This window comes from Corvus hawaiiensis, chromosome 10, assembly GCF_020740725.1.
Source record: "Corvus hawaiiensis isolate bCorHaw1 chromosome 10, bCorHaw1.pri.cur, whole genome shotgun sequence".
Classification (NCBI taxonomy): Eukaryota; Metazoa; Chordata; class Aves; order Passeriformes; family Corvidae; genus Corvus; species Corvus hawaiiensis.
In genome coordinates, this window is record NC_063222.1 from 27,612,861 (window position 1) to 27,639,133 (window position 26,273).

Consider the following 26,273-nt stretch of genomic DNA (forward strand, 5'->3'; position numbering starts at 1 on the left):
CCTGTTCCTCTTGCTTCTAAAGAGCAAATCCTGGGAATTTGTCCTCTAGCAGGACCCAAGCTGGATGTGGTCAGGGTTGGGCTGAGCCTCTGTCCTCATCTGGTGAGCGATGCAAGATGTGTTTAGTGCTCTCCTGGGGGAATAGCCAAAGTATCTGATTAAACCCAGTAAAATTTTTTTTAAATCTGCATTTTCAAGAAGATTCATCTATCTAAGAGCATGCAAGTGCAGGATCTGTATCCCAAACTCTGTTGTGACCTTTTCCCTTTGATTAGACAGCTCTGAATTCTCAAAGTTTCCAAGAGCTCCCAGGGAAATCCACAGGATGTTTCTTTGCTCCCATTCTGTCTTGCCCCCTCTGACACCTTTGCAGCCAGCGTGGTGCCAGCACAGCTGTTTTGGCCTCGTGGCACGTTTGAGTAGGGAACTCACCTGTCAGAAAAATAAACCAAGCAAAAATCTCTGCTTTTATTCCTCCAGACCACTTCCTAGAGGAATAAGAAAAGGGTCCTATACTGGATGGTTTTGTTTTCTATTACCAAGTATTGTTGATGTTTTTTCCATGCTGATAATAGTTATGGTTAAATATTTGCTGTTCGCAAGGGAGTGTAATTTGGGGGGGATTTTTTAAGCTTTTTATTTTTTAAGTTTTATGCAAGATGCTTTAACTCTGGAAAGTAGCCATACATTAATGACATAGTTTATACCATAGGTAGGTAAAACTTTGTTTTGTAAGTTATCAAAATGACATCAGTTTGTTGGAAAAAATGTCTTTTTGTGTCAGCAGTATGGAACTTCTATCTTGCACGCCTTGCCTATTCTGCCTGGCTCCCATATGTGTAACTTTAGCAATGTTTATGCAAGTTATTTTGAGTGAATGTTGATATTTGATGCTGATTAAAGTGGAGATTTGCACAGATGATGTGTGGAACCCTTGGAGCCTGGCTTGTGTGACAATTAAATATAAATCTGCATGAATTTAGACCAGCTTAAATGCTTAGCAATATTTGGGTGACTGTCAGTGGCTTAGTGGAATAAGAAGCCCAAGACTGCAGATGGGTAAATGCCCCATGAAATATTGTCATATTAGGGTTTTATAATCTCATCAGATTTGGTTTTTAGGTCTAACTATGGCTAAGCTTTTCATCCAAGAACTACTTTGGTTTGTGGATACTGTTGTCAAAAAACCCAGCCCATGTTGTGCAGAACTGGTCTCTGAAAGCTTGAGGGTTGTTCCACCAGAGTTGTCACTTTGGTTAGAAAGTAAAAACATGGACTGGGAAGTTCCTGTGGGTGGCTACTGATTAACTAGGAGAAAACCTGAAGCATATTTTAATATGGTCCAGGGAAAGGAAGTTGGTGAGGGCATAAAGATTCCCAGTTGCATCTTGTGGTGTGAACAGAAATGCAAATGACTTCTCTCCCTCTGGTCAGTACCTGTTACTTCTAATATCAGTGTAACAAAGGGCTGAGCCCTGGGCTCTGGGGAGCATGTCCTGGAGAAGTGTCTGTGTGCTCTGCAGTGTGTTTGCCAAGCTGCTGAGTGCTGATGGCACCTTGGGAAATGATATAGAGCTTGACGTGGAACATTTCTTTATCGAGCTAAGAAACTGTACAGAAAGCCCAGCGATCCCCTCTGGGCAGCCCTTGCTCTGTTCCCGAGGACAGCAAGTGAATCTCTTGCTTATTCTCAAACTGCAGATAAAGCACTTCCTTCCTTCTAATAATACTGAAGGTTTGTTGTGAAGCTGAATTGCTTAGGTTGTCAATGCCACTTCGGGATTCTCCAGGGGAAGTTCAAAGTAGTATTTGTCCTTTGGTGTTTATTTTCTGTTTGCAGTGACTGGAAGGTAGCTGCCCACACGAGATGGTGTCATCAGAGATGCTGCGTGCCCCCACCACAATCCCAGCTGCCACACTAAAGCCCAGCCTTTCTCTCTGGACTATATTCCTGCTGCTTAGTGCCAGCCAGATGGTCCGTCCTCCCTCCCATACGGAGATCTCTAAAGCTCATCAGAGGGCTCTGGCCATAGCTGGAGCCAATACAGCATCATTTCCATCACAGCATTATTTCCACCACACACTTGGGGTGGCCTTTGTGTGACTCTGGATTGCTCTTCTCATTTCTTACCTTTTTTCTTAATTATTATTTTGTTATACTTTTCCTTTATGTCAGTTGTAGAGCCCAGTATTTCTGAACAATTTTTCATGCTAAAATTTGTCACAAGCTTCCAAAATCAGTAGCCCTCTCAATATTCAGTGTTTTCTGGACTTTCCTTTAATTACCAGGGACATGCACTTTATACGCCATTTGGGGCTAAAGAAAGGAATCAGTTTTTTATAAATTATACTTTCCCCGTGTGTTCACTGGGTAGATACGAGCGCTGAAACTGGAGCTGTGGTTTTGTCCGAGGGAAGTGGCGGTGTCCTGCAGGACCTGCCCTGCCATTCGGAACAATCCATGGTATCTGATGGAGTCACTGCTGTTGTCTGTGGAAGTGCTCCGGGAACAAGCAGGGGAGAGGGCAGGCGAGCAGAGAGCCCTCAGCAGTCTCAGCCTCTGATCTCACTCAGTGTGCCCGCTCTGAGAGCGGCCACAGGGCTCAGACACCTTCCTGGCTGTGCTAAGTGCCCGTGTGCTTATACCCTCTTCACACTGGGACCTGCTCAGTGTCCAGGTTAAACACTGCAGATAAATATTTGGATTGTGCTGCTGCTTTCCGAAACAGTTCCGTGCTGAGCCCAGCAGCCCGAGCTGAGAGCGTTTCGCTGAGTGCGGCTCAGCCTGCAGCTGCTGGTAACACGCGCTGTGATTCCCTGGAATGAGGGAATTCCCTGCTTCTCTGCACAGCGCACTCAGGCACGGCTTTTTTCTGTGTGAGAGGGGAGACTGCAGAGTACAGTGAGACATGGGGGGCGGTCAGATGTTGTTCTTGGTGTTGAGCCTCTTGCCATGAGAAGCATCTCTCCCAGCCTGAGGGCATATGCATCCTCTGCTGCATTCAGAATATCTTACACGTTCATTTCCACAACTTTTAGAATCAAATAACTTCATAAAACATGCATAGAATGAAACTTTCCCTGTGAGTAGTTTACCCTCTTTCTGATTACAAAAAGAATCAATATTTGTTCATCTCATCTGTCTATATCTGCACTGTTTATTCATGCATGCACACGTGAATACGTAAGTTAACTTACTTTTGCATCAAACTTTGAGCAATGTCAGCTTACTTCTATTAATAACAAGCAATACCAGTTTACTTCCATTAATAACTTGAGCAGTATCAGTTTCCTTCCATTAAGAACTCTCTTGTGAAGTTCACCTCTGTACAACTAATCAAAGCTCTTTGAAGAAGTGTCTCTCATGGAACACAGTGCTCAAAGCACTAAAATAAGGCAACTGACAGGTTTAATGGAAATTAATCAGCTGAAATAGAAGATACAGTTCTCTCAAGTTGCTATGTTTCTGCACACCACATAATGGACTCCTTGCTCAACTTCCAGATTAATTACTTTAGCCAGATACAAAGTAGGTGGATTCCTGACAGGTTGGAGTAGCATCTCTTCTCTCACGTAGTGAAGCACCGATTGTTTTACCTTTTGGAATGAATGTGGCAGGCTCAGGGCTGAACCTGCAGGAATTTTGCTTATTGTGAAAGTGATACCCCAAGCTGAGAAACCTGCAGAGTGGAAAAGTGAGGAGTGTTTTCAACTCTCTCTGAATTGGCTGCTTTATCAAGTAACTACACAAGCTGATTTTCAACTCAGATTTATATCTGGTCAGGATTTTGGTAAATTTTTGCCAAAATAGTTTTGTTGTTACAGTCCTAATTATACCTAATTATATGCTTACAGGCACTTTTTACTCTAATAGCTTATTCTACGTGTACAAAATAAGTGATACAGGTACAGCCTGCATTTTAGTCTGTGGCATAGGCAGCATGTTCTTTTTCTCCTGTATAGAAATGATGCAAATTTGTGTTAAGTTCCTAAGTGCGTGTTCCTTTGAAACGATGGTATTTGGCCCAAGTGCGGGGTTGGTTGGGATTTTGTTTGGGTTTTTTTGTACTGTAGAGTAAGGCATGATCTTGGCTGGGCTCTCCTGGAACCCTGTACAGCAAATAACTTTGAAGACTGTCCAAAAAGCTGCTGGTGTTTCTTAGGAAGGTTTTCTTGTGGGATGTTTGTGTCAGCTGATGCAGCCCCTTCGGGAGCCTGCCTTCATCCCTGATGTGCCGGGAGAACCTTTGTTCCAAGGGGCCACCGTGGTGTGGGAAAACCCTTTGTGCAGGAACAAAGGAGGATTGTATCAGCAGCGGCGGTGAAAGGGAGGGGAGGGGGCTCAGGGGCTCCTTCAGAGGCACTGCAGGGCTATATTGACAGCCACGTTTCCCTGTAAATCTCCCCTGTGGTACGGGTTCTGTGTGGGAGCCGGGCGGGAGATAAGATCTCCTTTTATTGTGTGCAAATTCTTAGTGGTGAATATTTGATATGGTTTCCTTAATTAAAACGTGGCGCCTCTTGTACTTTTGTAGCCTAAAGCAAAAAGCCTGGCAGTAGGCTGGACTGTGAGGTTATTCCTGTGCTTTAAAAGTAACTAACAGCTTGTGTCTCAGTAATTAAGGCTGGAAGAGTGGCCTTAGTGCAGGCTAAAATGAAAGCTCGTGGCTGGCTGGGGCAAAAGTGCAGAAAATGTAGAAGATGAAGCCTGGCAGAAGTAGTAGTTATTGCTGCTTGGGTTCCAAAGTTTGGCAAAATATGCCTTTAGTGTAAACCATACACGGGCCATACCCAAAACACACCCCCAGTGGAGCTTGGGGAAGTTGTAAGATGGAGCAAACCACAAACAGGTGGTTTTGGCTCCCACCTGCAGCAGAGCATCCAGACCATCCCTGCTCCCCTCAGAGAGAGGCAAATCCCACATGTGCAGCCACAGCCTCCTGGCCAGCCCGGGGCAGGAACAGCACGGGTGTCACACTGGGACTGGCCTGCGGGTCTCTAATGCTTGGAAGTAACCATGAACAGTGACACTTAGGCACGAGTTACTGGCTGCAGCCCCGTGCTTGGTGCTGCTTCAGCAGAGGAGACCTCCACACCTTCCAGACTGGAGCTTGAGAGCCCTGCAGCTCTCTGGGGGAGAGGGGGAGGCCGGTCCCCTGTGCTTCGCCCCCAGATCATGGGATGCTGCTGCCCCTCCTCAGTGCCACTGCTACCGAGCCTTCCCTGAGCTCAGCCGGCTGCCCAGCCTCGCAGGAACAGCCCGGGTTTGTCCTGGTGCCTGACCAAAGTGGTGGGAGAGGAGGTCTGCTCAGCCCCGGCAGGGACTGCAATAGAGCTGAGACTGGAGGACCAGAATCAGGAGATATTTCTGGGCTCTTCATGATGATCTCCTTCACCTTCACCACACTGCTGCATGGGGAAATGGGAAAAGTTCTCCAGGTTCTTCTGTTCCATTGTTAGCTGAGTGCGGTGGCTGCACCCAGGAAATGATTGTAGCTAAATTGGTTGTTAAGGATCAGAGGAGTGCAGTTGGCTGGGATTTCAGATTATTTATTGTCCTTTTTGTTTTGAATGAAATGGATCTGTGTCCCTCAGCAGAGCTGCAGGCCAAGCACTTCATGTGCTGTGGTGCTTCATTTGGGTTTGTTACTAAGGCCCCCTGGCAGTAGTTTTATGAGGAGATTTGGGTGGCAGTGTCCTTACATCCTGCTAGAATTGCTTGGATGAAGACAGTTGGAGTTGTTTGTGCCAAGTGTGGGCGAGCAAGCAGCTGGGTTGACCAGAGTGAAGGTGGGAGGGAGATAAAATGAGAGACCAAAGTGGGCTTGTAACAGGAAGGGGTGTCTGGATTGCTGAAACCAGAACTTGAACTTCATAAAATAGCGAAGGGAGAAGGAGGATCCAGTGAAAGGATTTGGTGTCAGGACAGGAGATTAAGGATTCCATGGCTTCAAAGAAGTATGAAATGCTGGTGTGTCTGCTTGTAACCATAAGTGTTAATTTTGGGTGCTTTATGTAACTGCTCTTCCTCAGGCTCAAACTGTCTGTGCATGGGCGAGTTCATCCCAAGTGCCACAGGGCAATGTCTGCCAAGGGCAAGGGCACGGGCACAGGGACTCTGAGTGCTCATAACTCTGCTCTGGTCTTGAAATCAGGGGGTGATTACCTTTGAGTCACCTTTTTAATTACGGTAACCTTCTCTTGGGGAGGATTTATAGTTTTGTGGTGTTGTCGGATGTGCCTGTAGCTTGTTAAATATGGGACAGCATCACTGAATGGATTAAATTGATCGTCTCTCCAGGCCCCACAGTGGCCTGCAGTGGCTGGGGGGGTGACAGTGACAGAGGTGCCCATTGCGGGCACAGCCAGGCTCCCTGCAGCAGCCTGGGACTTGCTGGCTGGTGGCACCAGTGCAGTCCAGTTCTGGCTCTGTCCAGGTGATGTGTCCATGCCCTTTGCCTGGATGTCCATGGAGATGGGCATGTTTGGAGAGCGAAGAACGACATTTGTTGTCATCTTTGCATGAAGCCAATCAACCATTTTGCATAAAGGGCTCAAATAACTACAGTGCTTGCAGTAGTTGGGCATTTTTTGTAAATTAAGTCCCACTGACCAGTTCTCGTTTCCCTTGCAGGGTCAGAGCCTTTGATGGTGAGCGGGAAGCGGCCTCAGGATGAGTTACTGGAGTCTGGATAAGAAGAGCTGCCTGCAGTACTGCAGGCACTTCCTAGCGGACAACGGCGTGTTCCACGGTGAGCTGCAGACTTACTCTGCACTGTCGCTGTTTGTGTTTCCTGCGGCCCGCGGGCCCTGACATTGTCTGTCCGCGCCTGTGTCTCCCTGGGGCCGCTGCTCCCGGGCCGCTCAGCCCGCCGTGCTGGGGGCCGAGCCTCGGCCGTGCCCGCACCGAGCGGGGGCTCTGCCGGGCGGCGCTCGGGGCGTGCGGGACCCGCGCTAGTGCGGGGGCAGGCGGGGCTGCGGCGGGGGCGCCAGGGGGCGCTCCGGGACCGCCGCCTCCCCGCCCCCGGCCCCGATCCCCGCCCCCGGTGCGGCCGCGGCCGGCTCCCCCCGATCCCCGCCCCCGGTGCGGCCGGGGCCGGCTCCCCCCCCGATCCCCGCCCCCGGTGCGGCCGGGGCCGGCTCCCCCCGATCCCCGCCCCCGGTGCGGCCGGGGCCGGCTCCCCCCCCGATCCCCGCCCCCGGTGCGGCCGGGGCCGGCTCCCCCCCCGATCCCCGCCCCCGGTGCGGCCGGGGCCGGCTCCCCCCCCGATCCCCGCCCCCGGTGCGGCCGGGGCCGGCTCCCCCCGATCCCCGCCCCCGGTGCGGCCGGGGCCGGCTCCCCCCGATCCCCGCCCCCGGTGCGGCCGGGGCCGGCTCCCCCCGATCCCCGCCCCCGGTGCGGCCGGGGCCGGCTCCCCCCGATCCCCGCCCCCGGTGCGGCTGGGGCCGGCTCCCCCCGATCGCCCCTCCGGGGCCGGGTCCCCCCCGGGGCTGTCAGTGACGGACCCACCGCGGTCCGACCGACCCCTGGGTCCCACCCCGTGCTGCCGCCGCTCGCCCCTCCCGTAGCGCACGGTATTCCCGGGCAGACGGAGGGGACTGGCTGGGAGCCCTCCCCCTCCTTAAGTTCGGCTGCGGTGCTGCCTGAAGCACCGAACCCTGCAGAGGAGCAGCAGCTGCAGCACAGCTGGGGACAGAGCTGCTCTGGGGATCGGTGCTGGTTGTGCTTTGGATGACACGGGCTCGGGGGCTCCAGCAGGTCTCATCTAATCAGACAGCTGGACCCCTATCTGCTGAGGGAGTGACTTCCTAATGCTGTTCTGAGAGGCCCACATCTTGTATTCTCTATTCCCTTTGAGGTCAGTAATTAAAACCCATCACTTTAGGGCAGATTTATGGCACTATTAATAACAGCAGCACAGAATGGCTATGAATTGAAGATAGAAATACTCGTCTCATTCAAAGCAAAGGTAATTTTTTCCCTAGAGAGCGTACATCTCCATTTCAATGTGTTTGTTAGGACTGGAGAGGTTTGCAGCCCACTGTAAAACAAACTGTATCTGCATTTTTGTCACTGTGGTTATGTCACCATCGATGAAGTTAATGGCTTAGTGGGAGAATTAATCGTTTGTCAGTCTGTGAATCTTCCTAATGAAAGCCAATTCAGAGAGAGCCCCATTTTTCCCTGTACTGCTTTTTTCCTTGCCCATGGGCACTTCTAGTTCTATTTGGGACACCAGAAGAATGTTAATAACTTTCTGTAAGTAAGTCTGACAGTGGTGTTGTCACATTAATTCATGTGTGTGCTGCATTTGGGACTTGTGTTAGAGGGAAAGTGCTGTCATCTCCAGGCACAACCATTCTGCTTCTCCAATGAAATGGATTCATTCCTGGGATTTATCAGGCCACTCGTGTGGTCCCACTGGTTTTGGTGGGGTCATGTTCCTTCAGAGTTCCCTCTGACCTTGTGGAAGGGCTGTGTTCACCCAGGTGCCCCGAGCACTTGTGGCAGTGTTTTGTGAAATGCCTATTAATCCCTGTTCTCCCCAGGCAGCTCCCTGCTCTCCTGCACCAGTGTGTAACTGGAGCAGCTACACAGATCTGTATTTGCAGCTCTGCTACTCCAGAATAGTGAAAGAAGAGTCTGGTCCGTGCTCTGTGACCTGAGGTGGTATTTCATCATAGAGCAGCACCATGTCTTTACCCTGCTGATGGTGCAAAGGCTGGATAATGATCCATCAGCACAGAGTCCAGTAATCCATGACCAGCTATTGAGAGATGAGTCTGCAAAGTGATAATCATCTACAGCTCAAGGCATAATTAGCAGGAATCCTAGACCAGAAAGATTTCACGGTTTAGTTTTTTTATCTTTGATTCATGACCAGATAAGATTAACTATTTTTCCCTGACAGAATCCATCAGGGCTTCCCATTTGTCTCCCTTAACCTAAACAAGACACTGCAGAGACAGTTCCTTTCCCTCTGAGTGTACTGAGGGGGCTGAAGTCCCTGTGGGACAGTGACAGAGGTGACAGTTCCCACAGCGTGGTGTGAGGATGTGTGCATGTTCCAGGAATTAGCGTGGTGTTCTGATGCTCCAGAGGAGCTGGGTTCCTCCAGGGCTGTGCTGATAATTCAGGCTGCTCCTATTATCCAAGTGCACCCTTTCACTGGGAGCAGTGGGACTGTTCAGTTGCCTCAGGGCTGTCTGGAATCGAACCTGTGAACTGAAGGAACTGCTGCACCTCGGGTGCAAGCCAGGTGAAAGTATCCCACGGGGTCGGCTGGTGTTCTTAAAAAGCCTGGGAGTATCTTTAGAAGGACTGGAAGTGTCTGCAGAGGTGCACAAGAGGAATTTTGCTGCCCAGCTGTGCTCCTCTCTGGTGTTTGTTTCACACCCTTGTGGCACCTGCTTTGCTTTAAGCACCTGAGCAGATGATGTTTCATTTGTTCACCTCCCGCTGAGGAGTTCAAATGCAAGAACTCGTGGACTGCATAAATAAAAATGCTGAAGTTCTGTGTTTATTGGGAGTGGTTTAATTGTTTTGTGTAAAAAAAAACAAAAGCTGACCAAAAAACCACCAACAAAACCCCCCAAAAAAACCAAACCTCCCCCCAGAAAAGGAAAAAAGGCTGAGCTTGCACCAGAAACACCCCACTGAGCCTGCAGCCCTGTTGCAGTGTAGTGCCCCTGCAGCAGGAGGATGGCACCTGCCCCGTGGGATGCATTAGTGTGGGATGTCACATCCCTGGATGTGCTCAAGGCTGGAGGGGGCTTGGAGCACTCTGGGATAGCGGAGGGTGTCCCTGCCCATGACAGGGGTGGAAGAAGATGAGTTTTAAGGTCCCTCCAACCTAAAGCACTCTGATTCTGTAATCAGGCAAAGGAAGGTGGAATTTTGAGTGTTCAGGAGTAAGATGAAGGTGGTGGTGCGTCAAGGCCCAGCCAAATGCAGTTCTGGGCAGCAGTGTTTGAGCAGGGGGAGCTCAGGAACAGAGAGAAGGGCTACAGAAATGGAGATGAGATTTGTTTAGCTTGGGAAATCAAAGACTGAGAAGGGATGTGACTGCTGGCTCTGAGTGCATTGCAAAGAGAAAGCTCAGGGAGGAAAAGGCATATTTGAACTGATGGGGCAAGTTGGCACAAGAGCAAGTTGAAAGTTGTCCACGAGTGTATAAAACAGGCACAGGAAAAACTAAGGTACTTTGAGTGGGAGATTGACTAGTTTTGGAAAAACTGTTACAGCATTGTATTTGTGCTCTTGCTCTGAAGTTGTAAATGTGATTAGTAAGCAGTGTATTGACTAATGGGAAATAAGGCTTGGAACACTGTCTGTGGTCCCAATTCAATGCCTGTGTCCAGTGAACTTCAAATACAAACAGCAGTGCTCCCATTCCATTCAGGCTGCTGTACGTGGATCAGGCTGCTCTCTACCAGGTTCTAATGATGCTTTGAGACACTTGCATGTTGTTAGACAAGAAGTATTGATACACAGTTGTGGGGCTTTCCATAGGGCTCTGATGGGTTGTCTTTAAATAATGACTGACATTCATATGTGTAATGAACTGGTGTGCATCCACATTGCCTAAGGCTTTCTCATCATTTTATAATTTTATTAGGAAAAGCTGCTAATGGCTGCATTTGCAGGATATTAAAATTATTATCTGTTTATGTCTCAAATTTTTGGTTACAGAAGTGGAGGTTGCTGCTGTGCCTTGTACTCTGGGGAGTCTTATCTGCCCAGAAGCAAAAATGTCAGTTTTCTTCATCAGCATCAGCAGCGAGATACAGCAGTGTGTGTGCACACAGAGAATAACAGCCCAGACACGGGGCTGCGGGTGAGCTGTTTTAGCAGTTTCTGCAGAACGGAGAAGACAAGCAATTAGAATGTTTGGAATAGCCTTGAGGATTTGATGAACCCACTTTCCTTTTTCTTCCTCTTGCAAGCAGTTCCAAAATACAAAGTACAGCGTCCCTCTAGGCATGGAAGAAGAGATCTTTTTTTTATTTTTGAAGGGGTTTTAAGCTGTAAATGTGCATCATGTTTTGTTTGTTTGCTGGCAATAACAATGTAGGAATGGCTGTGAGCAAACATTCATCTGCTTTGCTACTAGATGGTCGGGGCTAAAAGTATAAAGGGAAAAAAAACCCCAAAGTGTATGGAGCAGCCCTTCCTGTGGCTCCCAGTGCTCCCAGTCAGCAAGGCAAGTACTTCCCCAGCCAAAACTGCATCTAGATAATTGCAGTTTTTATCATTGCATGTGATAGTTTTATTTTTTCCGTAAGAATTTTGGAATTCGTTCATGCTTGTGACCATCTGTGGGAATTAACTCCAAAACTTGTGGTGGTTGGTGTGAACCCTCAGGTTGGAGGGAAGCAGGAATTCAGGCTGTCACAGATGGAGCAGGTTGTGTTGCTCCATTGCTCCACCTTGGAAAGGGAATTGCCTGGAAGGTGTGAGTGGGGGCTGAGCCTGACAGGACACAGGTCCTTAAGTCATGTTGGGCACATCCTGGTGGCTCTGGCTGTCCAACATCCTGCTGAGGAAACCACGGAGAACCTTTCCTTGCTTCAGTGACCTTGGACTTTTGTGCAGTGAGGACATAAAATGCCTTCTGTTGTCCTTTTTATGCAGTCAAATGGTCTATTTTGGTTATTGGAGCACAAGAGTTTTGAGGGAGCAGTCCTAGAGCTTTGCCAAATTGCACAAATCCTTCAGGCCTGATGTTTGCTGATGGGCAGTGCTTTATAATTAGCTCTGCTGAAGCCTCGTGCAAGGCTGGGGGCACAGCTACAGATGCCAGATGTGGGCTGCAGGATTCAGCCTTTTATCTCCAGAGTAGCTTCAGCTGGAGTTTCATAATGATGCTGGGAAGGCAGAATGAGTTAGTAGTGCAGGAATTTGTGTTTTGGATCATATTCTGATTTACGTGGTGAAATATCCACAATTCATTCCTTCAGACAAACAGATGTAAATGAAAATGTGTTTGCAAGGAGAGCATTAAGGAATTAATGTACTAAAGTCCACTTAGGTTAAAAAAGGGCCTAAAATGCCTGAAAAAACTCTCTCTGTTTTGTTCAAGAACTGTCTGGATCTGTTCATGAAAGGAGTCTCATGTGGGATCTGTCTCCAGACAATGGTTGAGTTCTAATGCCTAGTATTTTTCCTCTTCCATTTTTGTGTTTCTCAGCTTTCCATAGAACCATGTCTTCATTAATGATAAATGAGTTGATAAAAGCTTAAATCTGATAAAAATGATAAGTTTTCCATGCAGCTGATACAAAGTTTTAGTCATTGCTGACTGACTTTTCACAAGGAGGTTGTCTCACAGTATAGGTCTAGGATTACACTTGGATGATGATTATGAAGATGTTGTTATCTCCTTATTTCATTAACTATTCCCTGTAAGAGGTGTTAGTTCTCTAATCAGCTTTTCTTGCTATTTAGCAGAATTAGCTTTGTACTGGTTTTCAGCTATTTTGACAGTGATAAAGGAAAAACCCAATGAGCTAGAAAATGAACCTGCCTCTGATGCTGTAATTTCCAAACTGTTAGTTAAATCATATTCTCATTTATTGGAAAATGGATGTTTTGCAGTAGAACTTGCAGGGTTGTGTCTCTCTCCAGTAATCTGAGCCTTGTGAGGTGTGGGCAGAAAACTTAAGTAGGAAAAACAGGAGTGGAGGTGAGGCTGTTACCTTTCCTGCCAAACCTTAGCTTGGGACTCTGCAATACCCATGGGACAGCAGTGGTGGTTGAAAAGATCTTGACTTATGGTGATCATCGATGGCAGTCAACTACAGGTAAAGGAAAATGAATTTTTTGTTCAGAAAGCTTGTTTGTCACCTGTTACCTCTGAGACTGTTAGAAGGGTGTGTGCTGTGGCTCTGCAGAGCATTCCCAGCAGGAGCCTGTGACCCCTGGGAGCCAGGAAAAGCCAAGCAAACCAATAGGGTTTGGGATTAGATGCAAAACCTGGCTTGGCACTGAGGAGTTGTCATGGGGATTGATTTTATTATTTTTTTTAAGTTGAATAAACCTACAGATATACCGTTTGGCACGTCATCTGAATTACATAAAGTCTTCATTTGTCTGCTATCATGTTCTTCTATATAACATGCTTGAATTTCTAAAGGCATGTAGCCTTTAGGTATGTCTGGTTTTAAAATGAAGTCTATTTTGAAGACAAAATAATGAAAAATATTTTGGTGATTGTGTAAGGTTTCTTACAGAGCAGCTGTGGTGTTGAAGGTGCTTGTGTATAGCTTGTCTTATAATTAACAGAATGGTAGGAGTGTGAGTAATTTGCATTTAACACATTATCAGGTGCAATCTGATATAACAATAATTAAACTATACAGCAGTGACAGTTTATTTTTTGTTGTTGAATTGCAGCTATAGCACATCAGGTCATTTCAATGTACACACATTGGTAACTGTCTAGAGGCTTCAGCGAGGTGATTTCAGCCATGAATGTGGTGAGCTGAGGTGGGAACCAGAGCTGGGGTAACGCCGTGGCCGCGTTCACTTCTCAGAGTGGGACTTGTGCCACCTCCTGCCATCCCAGCCTGAGAGTGCCATTAGAACCACAGCTGGGAGCAGCCAAGAGATCCTGCCCTGGGTCTGGGGCCTTGTTTCACATTCCAGGGTGCTGGACATAGGCTATGGATACCCTGCCGTGTGCTGAGTTCTGTTGTGGGGGCCGTGGGAAGGTTATGTTAGCAACAGCTAAGAAATAATGATTTCTCAGGAAGTAGAACATGTCAGCTCCTCTTGGATCTTGTCTCTCATCCCACTGGGCACAGACCCAGGGCAAAGGCATAGGGATTCTCCCCTCCCGCTCGCAGAACCCCTGGCTGCAGATGCGGGGAGTTACTCTGGACTGGGGCTGGATTTCCCCTCCTGCATCCAGCCTGCGTCACTCTGCCGCTCCTTAGCTGGAGTGTGGTAATCCCTGCCCGCCCAGCCGCCCCGCTGCTGCCCGTGGGATTTCCCTGCGCTTCCCGGGGCCGAGCAGTGCTTCCCGGAGCCCGGAGCGCCTGCGGTGCCCGGAGCGCCTGCGGCCCCGAGCGCCGTGCGGGGACACGGGAGCAGCGCCGCTCCACAGCTGCTGCACGAGCAGATGCTGCCGGCTCCCTCCCAGCCTGCGCTCCTCGGGCGTGAGCGAAGTTATCTGCTCTTGCCTCTGTATCTGTGCTATGGCTCACTGAGGTTTCCTCGCTCATCCTGAGGAGCAGCGCTCGGCTGTACTTCCAAGGATTGCTTTCCAAATGTGTTGGCTCTGAAGACGTGAAGATGAAACGGAGCCTTTCCTGAAGGGAGAATTTCCATTCTGCTTGCCAGTAATGCACGAGTTACAAATTTAATGGCAGACCTGGAAGTATATAAAAATTTAAGTCCAGAAAAAGGTAAGGATGTTTGAGTTTGGAATTGCCATAGGACGAGCTCATAACATTTCTGGAAATGCTTATAGAAAAATCAGGTAACTTAACCCTTGTGATTGGTAAGTTGTATACAGTGTTTGTGTGGACATTGTTGGTATAACAAATGTGTATCTATTCCTGAATGTTTAACAAGAAAACCTGGTGGGTTTGTATTGACTTGAAAGCACATTTCTCCATGAAAACATGTATCTTGTATTTGAGATACTGCTCTTATGATGAGGAAAAACTGCACTTCTGTGTTAGCTTAAATTACTACAAATGTGTTTGCCTTGAATAAAAACATTCTTGACCTTTTCATCTGTTGGGAATTTTGCTGTGGCTTTCAGTGGAGAAGAGCTTGTTGATTTTTTTTCTAGTAGCACTTATAAATAGTATAACACATTTGCAAGTGATGTGTAAAATTTGACTGAAAGCATTGGATGAAAGATGCCTTTTCAAGAATTGCAGGAGATAGTACAAGAAAGGAAGACATCTTGAATAACTTTCTTCAGTATCTTGTAGTTTATAATGTCCAATTTTGTTCAGTTTAAGTCAGTGCTGAATGGAAAGTGGCAATTAGCTTAAGCCTCTAAGTGGATAGAGAGTAAATGCTGTAGTGAGAAGGAGAAATCATGGTAGATTAAAGTTAATTTTTGTATTTTGCTCATCGTTAGGGATGTTGGATTATGTTCTTTTAAAGAAAACACATAGAAAATACATTTAGCAAAGAGCTTTTTGCCAGAATTAGGTAGTTCAGAAGACATTTTTGTGACAAGATTATATGTAATTTAAAATCAAACAAACTAATCTAAAATAAAGCCACCAAAAGTCATGGATCATACTTTGAAATATCATCTTGCCCATTATAAGATGCTAAAAAAATTTCAGGGCAGTGTTGGTGGGAAAAAAAATGCTCTTTTTTCTTTGTATCTGTCATGGTTGATTTTACTGGATATTTTTTATCTAGAGAAAGTTACTGGGAATAGACAGAGCTATTGTACAAGAAACAGCCTATTTTGGGCAAAAGTGAGTTATTTGTGGATGCCCTGCAGGGAGGGCTGCCTGTGCTGGAGCTGCTGAGCTGTAGTGCCAAACACTCTCACAGGTGTTGGGTACCCAGAGCTCTCCATGGAGCTTTGGTGGCCATGGTTAAAGAAGGGCAGGTGTTACTCCATCTGCCTTCCGAGGTGGAGGAGGTAATGGATATGGCCCCATTTAATAATTCACAGCAGCCAGCTCTCCTGGAGGGCTTGGGAACAGGCCTGCAAGGAAAGCATCAGGTTCAAGTTCTGAATCTTGTGGCAGTGTATGTGTAGATAAGCACATTCCACACCGGAGAACTCGGCTGAGGGTAGAATTCTGCTAGAGGTTATTCTGCAGTCCCTTCTTTACCCAGATGTAATAGCAAGGCCAAATTCCAGTTGGCCATCCTTGGTTGTGGCAGTGCCATCTCTGTGTGGGGAGGCCAGTGAGGGCTGCAGAGCAGTGAGTGGGTGTCCCGGGGTGTCTCTGGCACCGAGGTTTGGCCGCTCGGAGGTGGGGTCGTGGCCGGGCTCCGAGGTGACCCATCGCGGGCGCAGCCCTCGCGGTGGCTCTGTACCACCAGGAGTGTGTTCCCATACTGGATGGTGGAAGCAGGCAGGGTGAGTGAGCCCCGTTTTCCATGCTGGCTGGGACACCAATCACCCTGCATGGCTGGTGTGCCAAAGGGTGCCCGTGGGATAACCCTGGAGAAAGGGATACCCGGCCCCGATGAGTGCCCGCGGGAAGCAGCAGCTCCAGCAGCTCAGCCGTAACTTCCTGGGTGGCTGTGGCCACTGCGAGTGGGAAACGCTGGAGCTGGGAGTGGGATCAGCACTGGGACATGGGGCACACACCTCCCTTGGGGCTGGGCCTTTGGCTGTGGGTCGTGGTGCTTGGTTTTATCAGAACACCAGGGATGCAGCTGGCACGGCCGGGCTGAGGAACAGCCGTCAGCTCCGTCAGGGCTCGTTCCCTCACCCAGGGACTACAGCAGTGGCTTGTTTAATGCCCTTATTGGTGCTGCTTTGGGACTCCTGTGCCTGCAGCTGTCCAAGCACCTGTAAAACAGGCACTGAGTGTAGACTCTGGAATACTGATATGTAAAGGAATTAGCCTGGAACAGCAGACTGGTCTGAGTGGATATGGAAGGCATCCATCTCCTTCTGGGAAGAACTCTGGGTCATCCACAGGGTTCATTCCAATAACAGCTTAAATCTGTCTTGGCAATAAATGTACTCACAGTAAGTTAGCACGTGCACATGGCAGCTTTGTCAGGTTGAAAGCCTCGAGGTGGTTTGGCATGTCCTGAAGAGGCTGCCCAGTGTTGCCTTGAGTGCCACCTGACTGGAGTGTCAAGGTGGGACACCACAAAGTGTCCCTGCCATGGCCCTGCTGCGGGTTCCGAGGGTGCTGGAGCTGGATGCTGATGGCTCCAGGGGCAGTATCTGATCAGATCTGCAGAGGATGTGGCTGGCCAGGTAATAACGAGGTTATGTGCTTGCTAACTACTTAGTGTTCGTGGTTTTTGGTGCTTATGAATGAAATCTACTCTTTTTTCAATAAATCTACAGAACACTGCCATGGTGTGAGGGGGAAATGTTGTTGCTGTTTGCTGAAGAACTGTTGTCTTTCCAAAACTCTGGGGCATAGATTAGAACTGTTGAGGTAACTCCTTCAGTGCTTTGCTGGAGACTGAGCTGGCCCAGTCCGTGTTGGGGTCAGCGCTGGCACTGTGGTGGCACACAGCAGCTTGGGGACACCAGGGGCTGGTGACCAGAATGTGCTGGAAGAAACCTTCCCAGCTCTGTCCAGCACTGAGCTTGCTGCAGGAGGTGTGTGTGCTGGCTTTTTCTCTTTCCTCAGAAGCTCGTGCCTCGGGGGAGCATGTGCTGCTCCGTGTGCTCCTTGCATGACTGAACTGGGAGTTGTGAGGAGCCCCAAGCTGGCTTTTCCCTGGGAGTGCCAGCAAACCCCGCTGTGGGGCAGGGAGCTCGAGCCTGTGCTGTGGCAGGTTATCGATACCAGCACAGCAGAGAATGGGCTCAGAGGTGTTCCCATGTTACCAATAGAAACATTGATCAGCCTGAAACTCAGATGCACAAAACAGCATCATTTTCAGTAATAAGATCACTTTGGTGTTTGAGACTGTCAGTTCATTGTTTGCCCACAGATGACTCACTGTCGGTGACTTGCACCGAGGTAATTTAAAATAGAATAGATAAACGTGTTTCTTTAGAAAACGACTATTTCTGAGGAGTGTGAATAAATTAGTTCATATCATCTGTTGCACTGCAGTCTCCATTCATTGCTTTTAAAGGTTAATTAACTTCACCTTCCATTCTACTCTGCTTTTTTCCCCTTCTTCCTACTCTCTAGCCCAGCCCCAGGTGTGGCTTTGTTTGGTAGCCTGCAGGGAAGCAGTGCTCCCTCCAGCCTGGCTCCAGGCCCTGGGGACTGGATCCCTCTTCCAGCTGTTCCTGTGCCCTGTCGTTCGCTCCCCTCCGAAGGTCGTGGTGCTGGACAGGGGCCGAGGCTGCTGTCACACACGGCTGTTTGCTGATAAATGTGCAGACATCACAATTGACTGCTTGCACCGAGGCTGGGACAGTTCATCCTCTGCATGTCTCTGTGTGGGCACAGGAGCAAGCTTTAGGAAGGGTCTTCTGGTGGGGGTGGTTTTTGCCTATCTTTTGTTAAATTGGTGAAGTGGGAGGTGTGACATATAAAGGGGGGTGTGGTGAATGAGGGGGTCTTGCCCTAGCTCAGTATATTGTGGTGGGAATTGTATTTGCTGTATCATACAACACAGGCAGGCTGAGAACAAGGTCTGGTGCTCAGCTTTATGATCCTTATTTATGTACTTACTGATTGTTTTAGAGGGCAGTATGGGATTCTGGCAGAGAAGGAGCTCGTGGCTTACTGTTCTCCACCTCTGCATCCAGAGGCATGGCTCCTGGGATGCCTTTCAGACTGCTCTGCCAGTTGTGAGGCCTCAAAGGAGGAACCCCTGTCTTGGCACTGCAGAGGTGACTCAGCTGCAGCGAGGAGGGATTGCCCTCCCGAGCAGAGCTTGCCTGGCTGGGGGAGCCCCCAGGGTTTCCTACGGGGACATGGACACAGACCCTCCCTCGGGATGGTGCCTGGTGCTCCATGTCATGGTCACACAGGGGGAGGGTGCTGCTTGTCCTGAAAGCCACCCCGATCTGGCACAGTGGCACTACACACCTGTGTGCTCATCTTCCCCTTGGCAGGGGCAGTGGAAACTCTCCTCCTCCTTCTCTTCCACCTCCTGCTTTTTCCACATGCTCTGTAGTGTCATAATCAACTGCTGTGCCCCCCCTGCTGAGGGATCCTCGAGAAAGAAAGAGGATTAGGATGTGCAAACTTAACTGTGTTTGCTTAATAAATCTGTGTTCCTTGTTCACCCCATTGATGTGACAATGTGCTTTGGCAGTTTGCCATGTCTGTGCTTAAATGATTGTGCTGTTCAGTGTTGACAAAGGACTAATTCCACCGTCCTAATGGAAAACTCACAGTCCTCAGCGATGCTGTGTTGCAGTGGCACCAGGGCTCTCACTGGTGGGCAGCTCTGGACAGCTCTGGTGGAGTTGTTTCTGAAGAAAGGATGAAACCTGGGCTAATTGGTTGAAGATAGTAAGTGGAACTTTGCTGAGCTGGCAGAAGGAGGGGTCCTTGGGCAGGGGTGGAAAACATGCATTATTTATGGTCTCCAACAGGGGAGCACAGCCCCTGTAAAAGGGGCACTGTCCTGGCAGGACATTTCTGCATTGCACAGTGCTCTGTGAAGCCTCAATGAGGGAACAAAGCTTGTGATTAAGGATCATTCAGGCTCTTTTGGGATTATACTGTAGTGCCAAGTTTTTGTTTGGATGTTTCTGGTTCCTTTCTGATCTGTAAGAGCAAAAGAGGAGGGGGCCTCAGTCTGGGAGGGGACTCTGGATTCTCCCATGGCAAGAATAACTAAAGGTTGTCAAGGATCAGCTTGAGGAGGCGAAGAGCAGAAACCTTTCACTTGTAATGAGAAAATAAGATGAGTTATTGGTCATCCTGGAAGCATTGACCTGCAATGTCAATAGGGGAGGCTGAAAGAGCAGTTCTGTGAAATATGTGTTACTCAGACGTGACTTCTACGAGCTGCTGCTCCCAAGTTTTTGGTTTTGTTTTGGAATTTTTGAAAGAAAAAAAGATGCCACCAGACAGTTACCAGATCTACAAAAAGCTGAAACGTGCTGATAGGTTTTGGTTGTGCTTAGGGTTGTTTCTCCGTTCCGGGTAGTGTATGGTTTTGTTCTTAAGCGTCACCCCTTTTTTGTTTGCGTATTATTTAGTGACTTTACAAGCATGAGCTACTTCCCAGAGTTAGGGATTTCCTTTGCTTAGACACCATTCACAGCTGTTTCGAGTAGTCTCAGCTTGTGTTTGTTTCCTTGTTTTGATGCTGTGCATCTCCAGGGCTGAGATGAATTGCCCATGCCCTTTTCAGCCTCTGGTGTCTCTGCTGGTGCTGTGTGACTTCCTCGAGGGTTTCTTGAGATTTGCAGAAGTGTGAGAGATTGTCTGTCTCATGTCCATGGACTTCCCAGAGATTACCATTAAATCCACTGTAAGAAGCTTAATGTGAAATTCCATGAGGCTGGAGGAGCTGCTGCAAAGCAAATTAAAATCTGGCATAAAATAGGAGCTGTGGCTATTTAAACCAACTCTGCCTGGGGCCGTGTATTGCCCCAGACCTGCATCTGCCCTCTCTGCCCCCGGGCTTTTTGGCTGTTATGTAACACCCCAACAATCAGCAACCTGATGACATCAGTGGTGTGCTGGATATTAGTGCTGTTCTGTGGGATTTAGATAAAATGTGCTCTCTGGGGGTGGACCTTGGGAGAAAATGGCTTTAAATGGCATTACTGGAAGGGCAAACTTAGTGCTCAGGATGAGTAAATGATGCAGAACTGGGAGGTGAGAGCAGCTTGAGAGCGTTGTGGGGTTCTGGGGTTTGCTTTGGGGTTTGGTTGGATCCAGACTATCTTCACTACGGGGATTGGGACAGTTCAGTTGTGTGCTGGTCTCTGTGCAGGGGTGGAGGCTTGTTTGGAAAGGACCTTTCAGATCATGAAGTTCAACCATCAGCCCAGCACCACAACAGTGTTCACCACTAAACTTTCTCCTCAAGGGGCACATCCACATGGTTTTCAAACATTTCCAGGGACAGAGACCCCACCACTGCCCTAGGCATCTGTGCCAGGGCTTGACAACCCTTCACAAAATACGTAGTAAACCCCAAAATACTGCATGCAGGGCAGAAGAGCTGCTGCTGCAGTTATAAAAGTAACTCCTGTATTTTATGGGTTCCTTTTATCTCTTCAAGCTTAATGTTGGCTTAATGCAGTTGATGCCCATCATTTAGAAACCCAGTTTATATCCTCTTTCATAATTATAGTTCTCAGTGTTTGGTAATGCTCTTTATACCTTTTTTAATCTTTTTGTTTTGTCAGATGGCTGTAACAGTAAGTCCATAAAAGCAAGACGAGACCAGACCTTTTGTCATTTGGTTGCACTTTGAAATATTAATTTCTTAACATGCAGTAGTATGACAGGAAAGCAAAAGAACTGTTTGTGGACAGCAATAAGAAATTTGTTTCGATCTTTGATTTTAAAGAAAAATGATCTGTCTCATAAGAGTGGTGTAACCTTAATGCTCAGTTACAGTACACTGTTCCTAAAACTATTAAATATATTCACATTGAGCTGTATTTGGTTTGTTAAGGGCTAATTCTATTAATTTACTAAGGGTTTGCTGTGCACACCTGAACTGTTTGCATGTAGCACGTCACACACTCTGCCCCTTGCAAAAATAGCTTTTACTGGCTGTCCTCAAGTGAGGAATGAATAACTAATAAATAAAATAATAATAATTGCTTAAAACCTGATGTACCTGCTCTGGCAGCTTTGTTGTGCTGCCTCTCAGAGGCTGATGGAGATGGGGGTGAGATGGTGCTCAGGGGGAGCTGATGCCCCTGTGGAGTAAACTTAGGAGAAGCATCAGATTTATTTAGCTGAGACTTTGCCCCTGCATCTGCCTTAGTGCAGAGGAGCCACAGAATGAAGTGTGTGCAGGGACCTCTGCAGCTTTTATGTGTTCAAACAGTTAACATCTCTTTGCAAGAAAGGGTTCTTTGAATGCAGTGCTGGAAAAAAGAGAATGTTTTTTCAGTGAAATTTTGCTGAAACTCACTAAAAAAGGAAATAAGTTCACCCAAAACCTGCGTTCCATCAAGATTTTGCTGTAGACTCTTGGCAATAGAGTTGCTGCTAATGCTTAGGTAACAGTGTTTTCTTGAATAACTGAACCCTAAAATACAGCAGCAAAAAATGGCCAGGATGTTTATTTAACTTTGGAGAGCATGTTTTATGGGAGGGGGTGTTTGCTTCACTGCTGGGATGTGCCCTGTGTAGCAAAATGCTCTTCTGTTTGTCTGAAAATGCTGCTCAGTGTAATGTCTTAATTCCCTAAATGATTTCCTTCCGGTATCAATTGTAGGGTCCTGCACAACCTGAAGTCTTTGTGGTGAGGCACAAGAGCAGGCAGATGTGTCCTCATCACTGTGACTGCTGGGAATTGAATCAAATCGGAGGAATTCCCAGCTCCTCGGGATCGAGGGAATGGCCGTGGCTCGGGAGCAGCGCCGGGAGGTTTTGCAGGGATTCTGGCGGGGCTGATGCTGGGCCGTTCCCTGGTCATTAAACCCGAGGGCACAGGGCTGGATTAGAGGCGAGGGGATGGAGGGTAGCACGGGCTGATTTGGGGGATTAGCGCTTCTGGAGCGGCCAGAGCTGTGGCTCAGAGTGCCCGGCAGCAGCCGGCTCAGTCAGCGGCCAGAGCGGCGTGGGCAGCAGGACCAACAGCATCTGCCCGGCATCCCGCACCTCAGGAACATCCCACTGCCCAGGGCTCCATGGCTCTCCTGCTGGCTTCCGAGGTCTACCACGTGCTGGGCAGCGTGGCCACTCCAGAGAAGGTCGAGCTGGCACAGATGGGTTTGTATCTGGTTTACCCTTGGCTACAGAGCAGTTCCTCCCCAGAGGAGAGGTTTGTGCTGTTAGGAGTGATTCTCATGGCTGAACTAAGGATTAAAAGGTGCTATTTGAATTCAGGTCTGTATTGCTTTAAAGGGTTATTTTGGGAGGAAAAAAAAGTAGACTGGTCTTTCATTATTAAATCCCATTAAACTCTAGGCTGTCTGTTGGGATGATTTTAGACTGTCAAGTTTGCATAACTCTGGAAACAGAAGTGACTGTAGTATTCAGGGTTTTTAAATTTTAAATTAAAGCTTTAAATATCATAGAATCATGGAATGGTTTGGGTTGGAAGGGACCTTGAAGACCACCCAGTTCCAACCCCCTGCGGTGGGCAGGGACACCTTCCTTATACATTGCATAGACATAATTTTTAATTTAATCTTCCAGATTAATTTTCTTTGATCTTATAACATAAACTACATCATGTTCTAGTTTAACCTAATTAATTTTCAGACTTTGGGCAAAAAATGCACGGCTAGTCCTTGTATTAAAAAAAAATCTTTTAATGGGAAACATGTCTTGCTTCCTCAAATTTTAATCTATGTCTGCATTGAGAAGCTGCTTCATTTACTTTGTATTCCTGATTTATATACAGGATTAGATGTTTTTCTGGAACCAGCTTCCCTATTCCTTAGTGAAATCCTTCCTGAACTGCTCTTCTGGAGCTTTATTCTGCCCTGCACAATACCTTCCCTGATTCAGATGCTAATGTGTGGTGTCTGGCAAGGGACTGGCATTAGCATACTGAGAATAGATTCGAAAAAGACCTTTTTTATTTGCGTGCTTATATTTTATAAATAGCCTGAAGGGGAGGATGGGGTGTTTTGTAAATGGTTTGCAGAGCTGAAATCCAGTCGGCCCATGATTGCTGTGGCATTTCCATTACCCCAGTCCCTTCTTGAACGTGGAGTCCTTGTTATTAACACCTACACAGCAGGAATGATGCCATGAACTCTCTTACATGTTACTATTCTTTAAATGTTTGAATTCCCACGGTATTTCCTTGGAATTGGGAAAGCACAAGCAGCAAAGATGGTGCTTCCTGGGGCACTGGACCTACTGCAGGTCGGGTTTGGGAAGTGGAGGCTGTTGAGCTATTGGGCAGGAACTGGGTTTCTTCCACTCTGTGAAAGAAAGTGTTTTAAAATCTATTCCCTACAACTGAAGTCTGCCTGAAGCGTGAATGTGACTGCACCTATAACAATTACAAATGTGATGTAGAAATGTTTACGCAGTTGAAATGGTGAAGAAGGAACTGGATTGCTTTTTATGTTTCTTATTTTCCCCCACGGTTTTGTTGGCTGCAGTTACGTGACTGTGGCCCATTCTCTGCTTTTCTTATATTGAATAAATGCAGTCTTCTCCCTTCTGCCTTTTGCTGGCTGTCCTCATCTTAGTGAAACCAGGCTGGGATTTTTTCTCTGCCAACTGAGCTGATGCTAATAGAGAGACTTATGTGAGAATTAGTTCTTTTTGTAAGACTTTCACCAGTAACTGCTAACCTTAAGTGCAAAGAAGCAGATTTTCTGTGTTGAGTAGCTTGTTGCTAAACCTCTTAGTGAGCTAAAGCCCTGCTGGAAGTGATCTCTTTATTAGTGAAATCAAAAGGTGCTGGTGGTGTGTGTGCCAGGCTGATGGAGCAGGGCACGTTTGTGTATCCACAGACACAGGGAGGACCTCATTTCTGTGCTGGGACAAGCCGTGTTTGTTTTGGTAGGGACCCAAGGCAAACCTGACCTAAACTCATTTCCACAGGGAAAGGCTGGGTCTGCCAAGAAAAGGCATTCCTGTACGGATGTAGCTAGGGAGTTTTAGAGACTGTTTTTGCTTCAGTTCCTCTTCCTTCTCTCAGGTTCTGAGTTTTCCATCCCTCGTGGAATAAAGGTTTGTCTTCCTGGTTCTTTGTGCATCTTCAGATAGATCCAAGTTACTGCTACCCCAGCCAACATGTGGATATGGTGTAACATCTCCTTCTAGCTTGATTTATGTCACATTGGTGGTTTACCTTAAAGCCCTTCCAAGCTCACCTTCATTCAGTGCGTGTGCTGGTCCAGGGAGTGCCATTATTTATGGACACAATAGAGGACACATTTATTGCACTCACGTGATGCTTTCAGAAGAGTTTGGTTCTGTTCAGCTCAACCTCAGTCCCCTCTTTCCTCCAAGAAAGACAGTTCAGGGAAAAGGCTCCTTCTGATGTGGTTTATTCCATTTGGGGTTTGCCTTGCAGGCTCCCTGTGTGTGAGGGAGCCAGGGGAGGTTATTCCAGTGCCAAGGACTGTTCATCCCTGTTTTGCCCAATGTGTAGGTGCTGCTCTGACTGCCTGTGAGTGTGTCAGAGCTATTGGGAGCTGGGAGAATAAATAAATCCCAGCTCTGGCAGAGAGGAGTGGGAGTGTGGGTTAGTCTTTGCTGTGACACTGAGGAGCACTGCAGAGAGAAGTGCTGGAGAGAGGAAGGGTGATAAGAAATAAAGACAGACCCAGAGAGTTTATTTGGGAGCCAGCCAGAGTGTAAACAAATCACCCAGGGAGGCGAATTTGGAGTGATACCAAGTGAGGAGAGGCTGTGAATGGATAAAACCAGAAGGTAATTTAAGAGCATGGATATATACTGAGATCAAGAGGAAATGTTATCTTGATCCTCGTGTTTGGAAGGCTGCAGGAGGGAAGATGCGAGATGAAATGGAAGAAATGGGTTTATTTTAGTCAAAACACAGAGGGGGAAAAAAGCCTTATCATCCGGATGGGATGGGTGGATAAAAGGAAATCATCCCAGTGTGTGCTCAAAGGTCAGTGGCAGCATGGAGAGGGTGTGAATGCGTGTCTGTGTCATTCTGTGAGCAGCTCTGCCAGTGTCACAGCACAAGGGACAAACTCCAGGGTTACTGAGCCCAAAGGACTGTGGGGTTTGGATGAGCATCTCACCAGTCCAAATACATGGAGTGCTGGGGTTTAAAATTACAGAACTGTGTGTAGTAATATAAAAAAATGTAAATAAGAAAAGCGTGGAACAACCAGAGAATACTTTTCTTCAACATAGATTAAAGCTTTCTTTGCCTCCTTTGTCATGAGGGTGTCCTGACAGATGATCTGTTCCATTTTCCTGTGTGGAGAAGGTGGCAGTGAAGAAGGAGTAGTCTCCCAGCACTGCCCACTTTCTGTCATTCGAGGTTCAGGTCGGAACTGTTGTGTGCCTGGCAGATGCTGGAAGCCCGTTAGTCATGTCATTAGTGGATGAAGTGGCTGCTCAGTTGAATTTATTCTGCTCTGCCTCACAGTTGAAAGATGCATGAGTGTGATGCAGTCTGGGACGCAGATGGTGAAGCTGAAGAGTGGAACCAAGGGGCTGGTCCGTCTCTTCTACCTGGACGAGCACAGGACCTGCATCCGATGGAGGCCCTCCCGGAAGAGCGAAAAGGCAAAAAGTAAACTCCTCATGTTCCTTCTAATATCAGTTCAGTATTAGAATGTGAATTACAGAGCTATGCAGGGACTCATGGACTGATGGGAGACACTTGGTGTCTGTCTCTCCTGCTCCCTTTCTGTAGCCTCAGCCCCGTGATGTTCCAGGGAGCACTCGGAGCCTCTGGGGCAGCTGGCACTTGGCACAGCCATGGCAAGGAAAACCTTCAGTCCAACAGGGCTTTTGGATGTGAAGATGTAACATTAATAAAGTTTAATGCCTCTGAGCCTGAATAACTCAGAATTGTTAGAAGCAGGAAGAGGCTG

The 26,273-nt window shown here is 47.7% G+C and overlaps 1 protein-coding gene across 12 annotated transcripts in view; it reads left to right on the forward strand.

The window, feature by feature from the left end:
* PLCH1 (phospholipase C eta 1) overlaps positions 1-26,273 on the forward strand; it is a 57,968-nt gene that overhangs the window by 4,177 nt on the left and 27,518 nt on the right. For 2 of the 12 annotated variants that reach the window (XM_048314599.1, XM_048314607.1), the window contains exons 1-3: positions 6,358-6,437; positions 6,635-6,752; positions 25,823-25,969. In XM_048314599.1, coding sequence (XP_048170556.1) covers positions 6,674-6,752; positions 25,823-25,969 — 226 coding nt within the window. In that variant the 5' untranslated portion in view covers positions 6,358-6,437; positions 6,635-6,673. Of the gene's footprint in view, positions 1-6,356; positions 6,438-6,634; positions 6,753-13,964; positions 14,410-19,077; positions 19,102-22,042; positions 22,501-22,562; positions 22,618-25,822; positions 25,970-26,273 lie in introns of those variants that run through there. The other 10 variants (XM_048314596.1, XM_048314597.1, XM_048314600.1 and 7 more) reach the window with 10 other exon arrangements.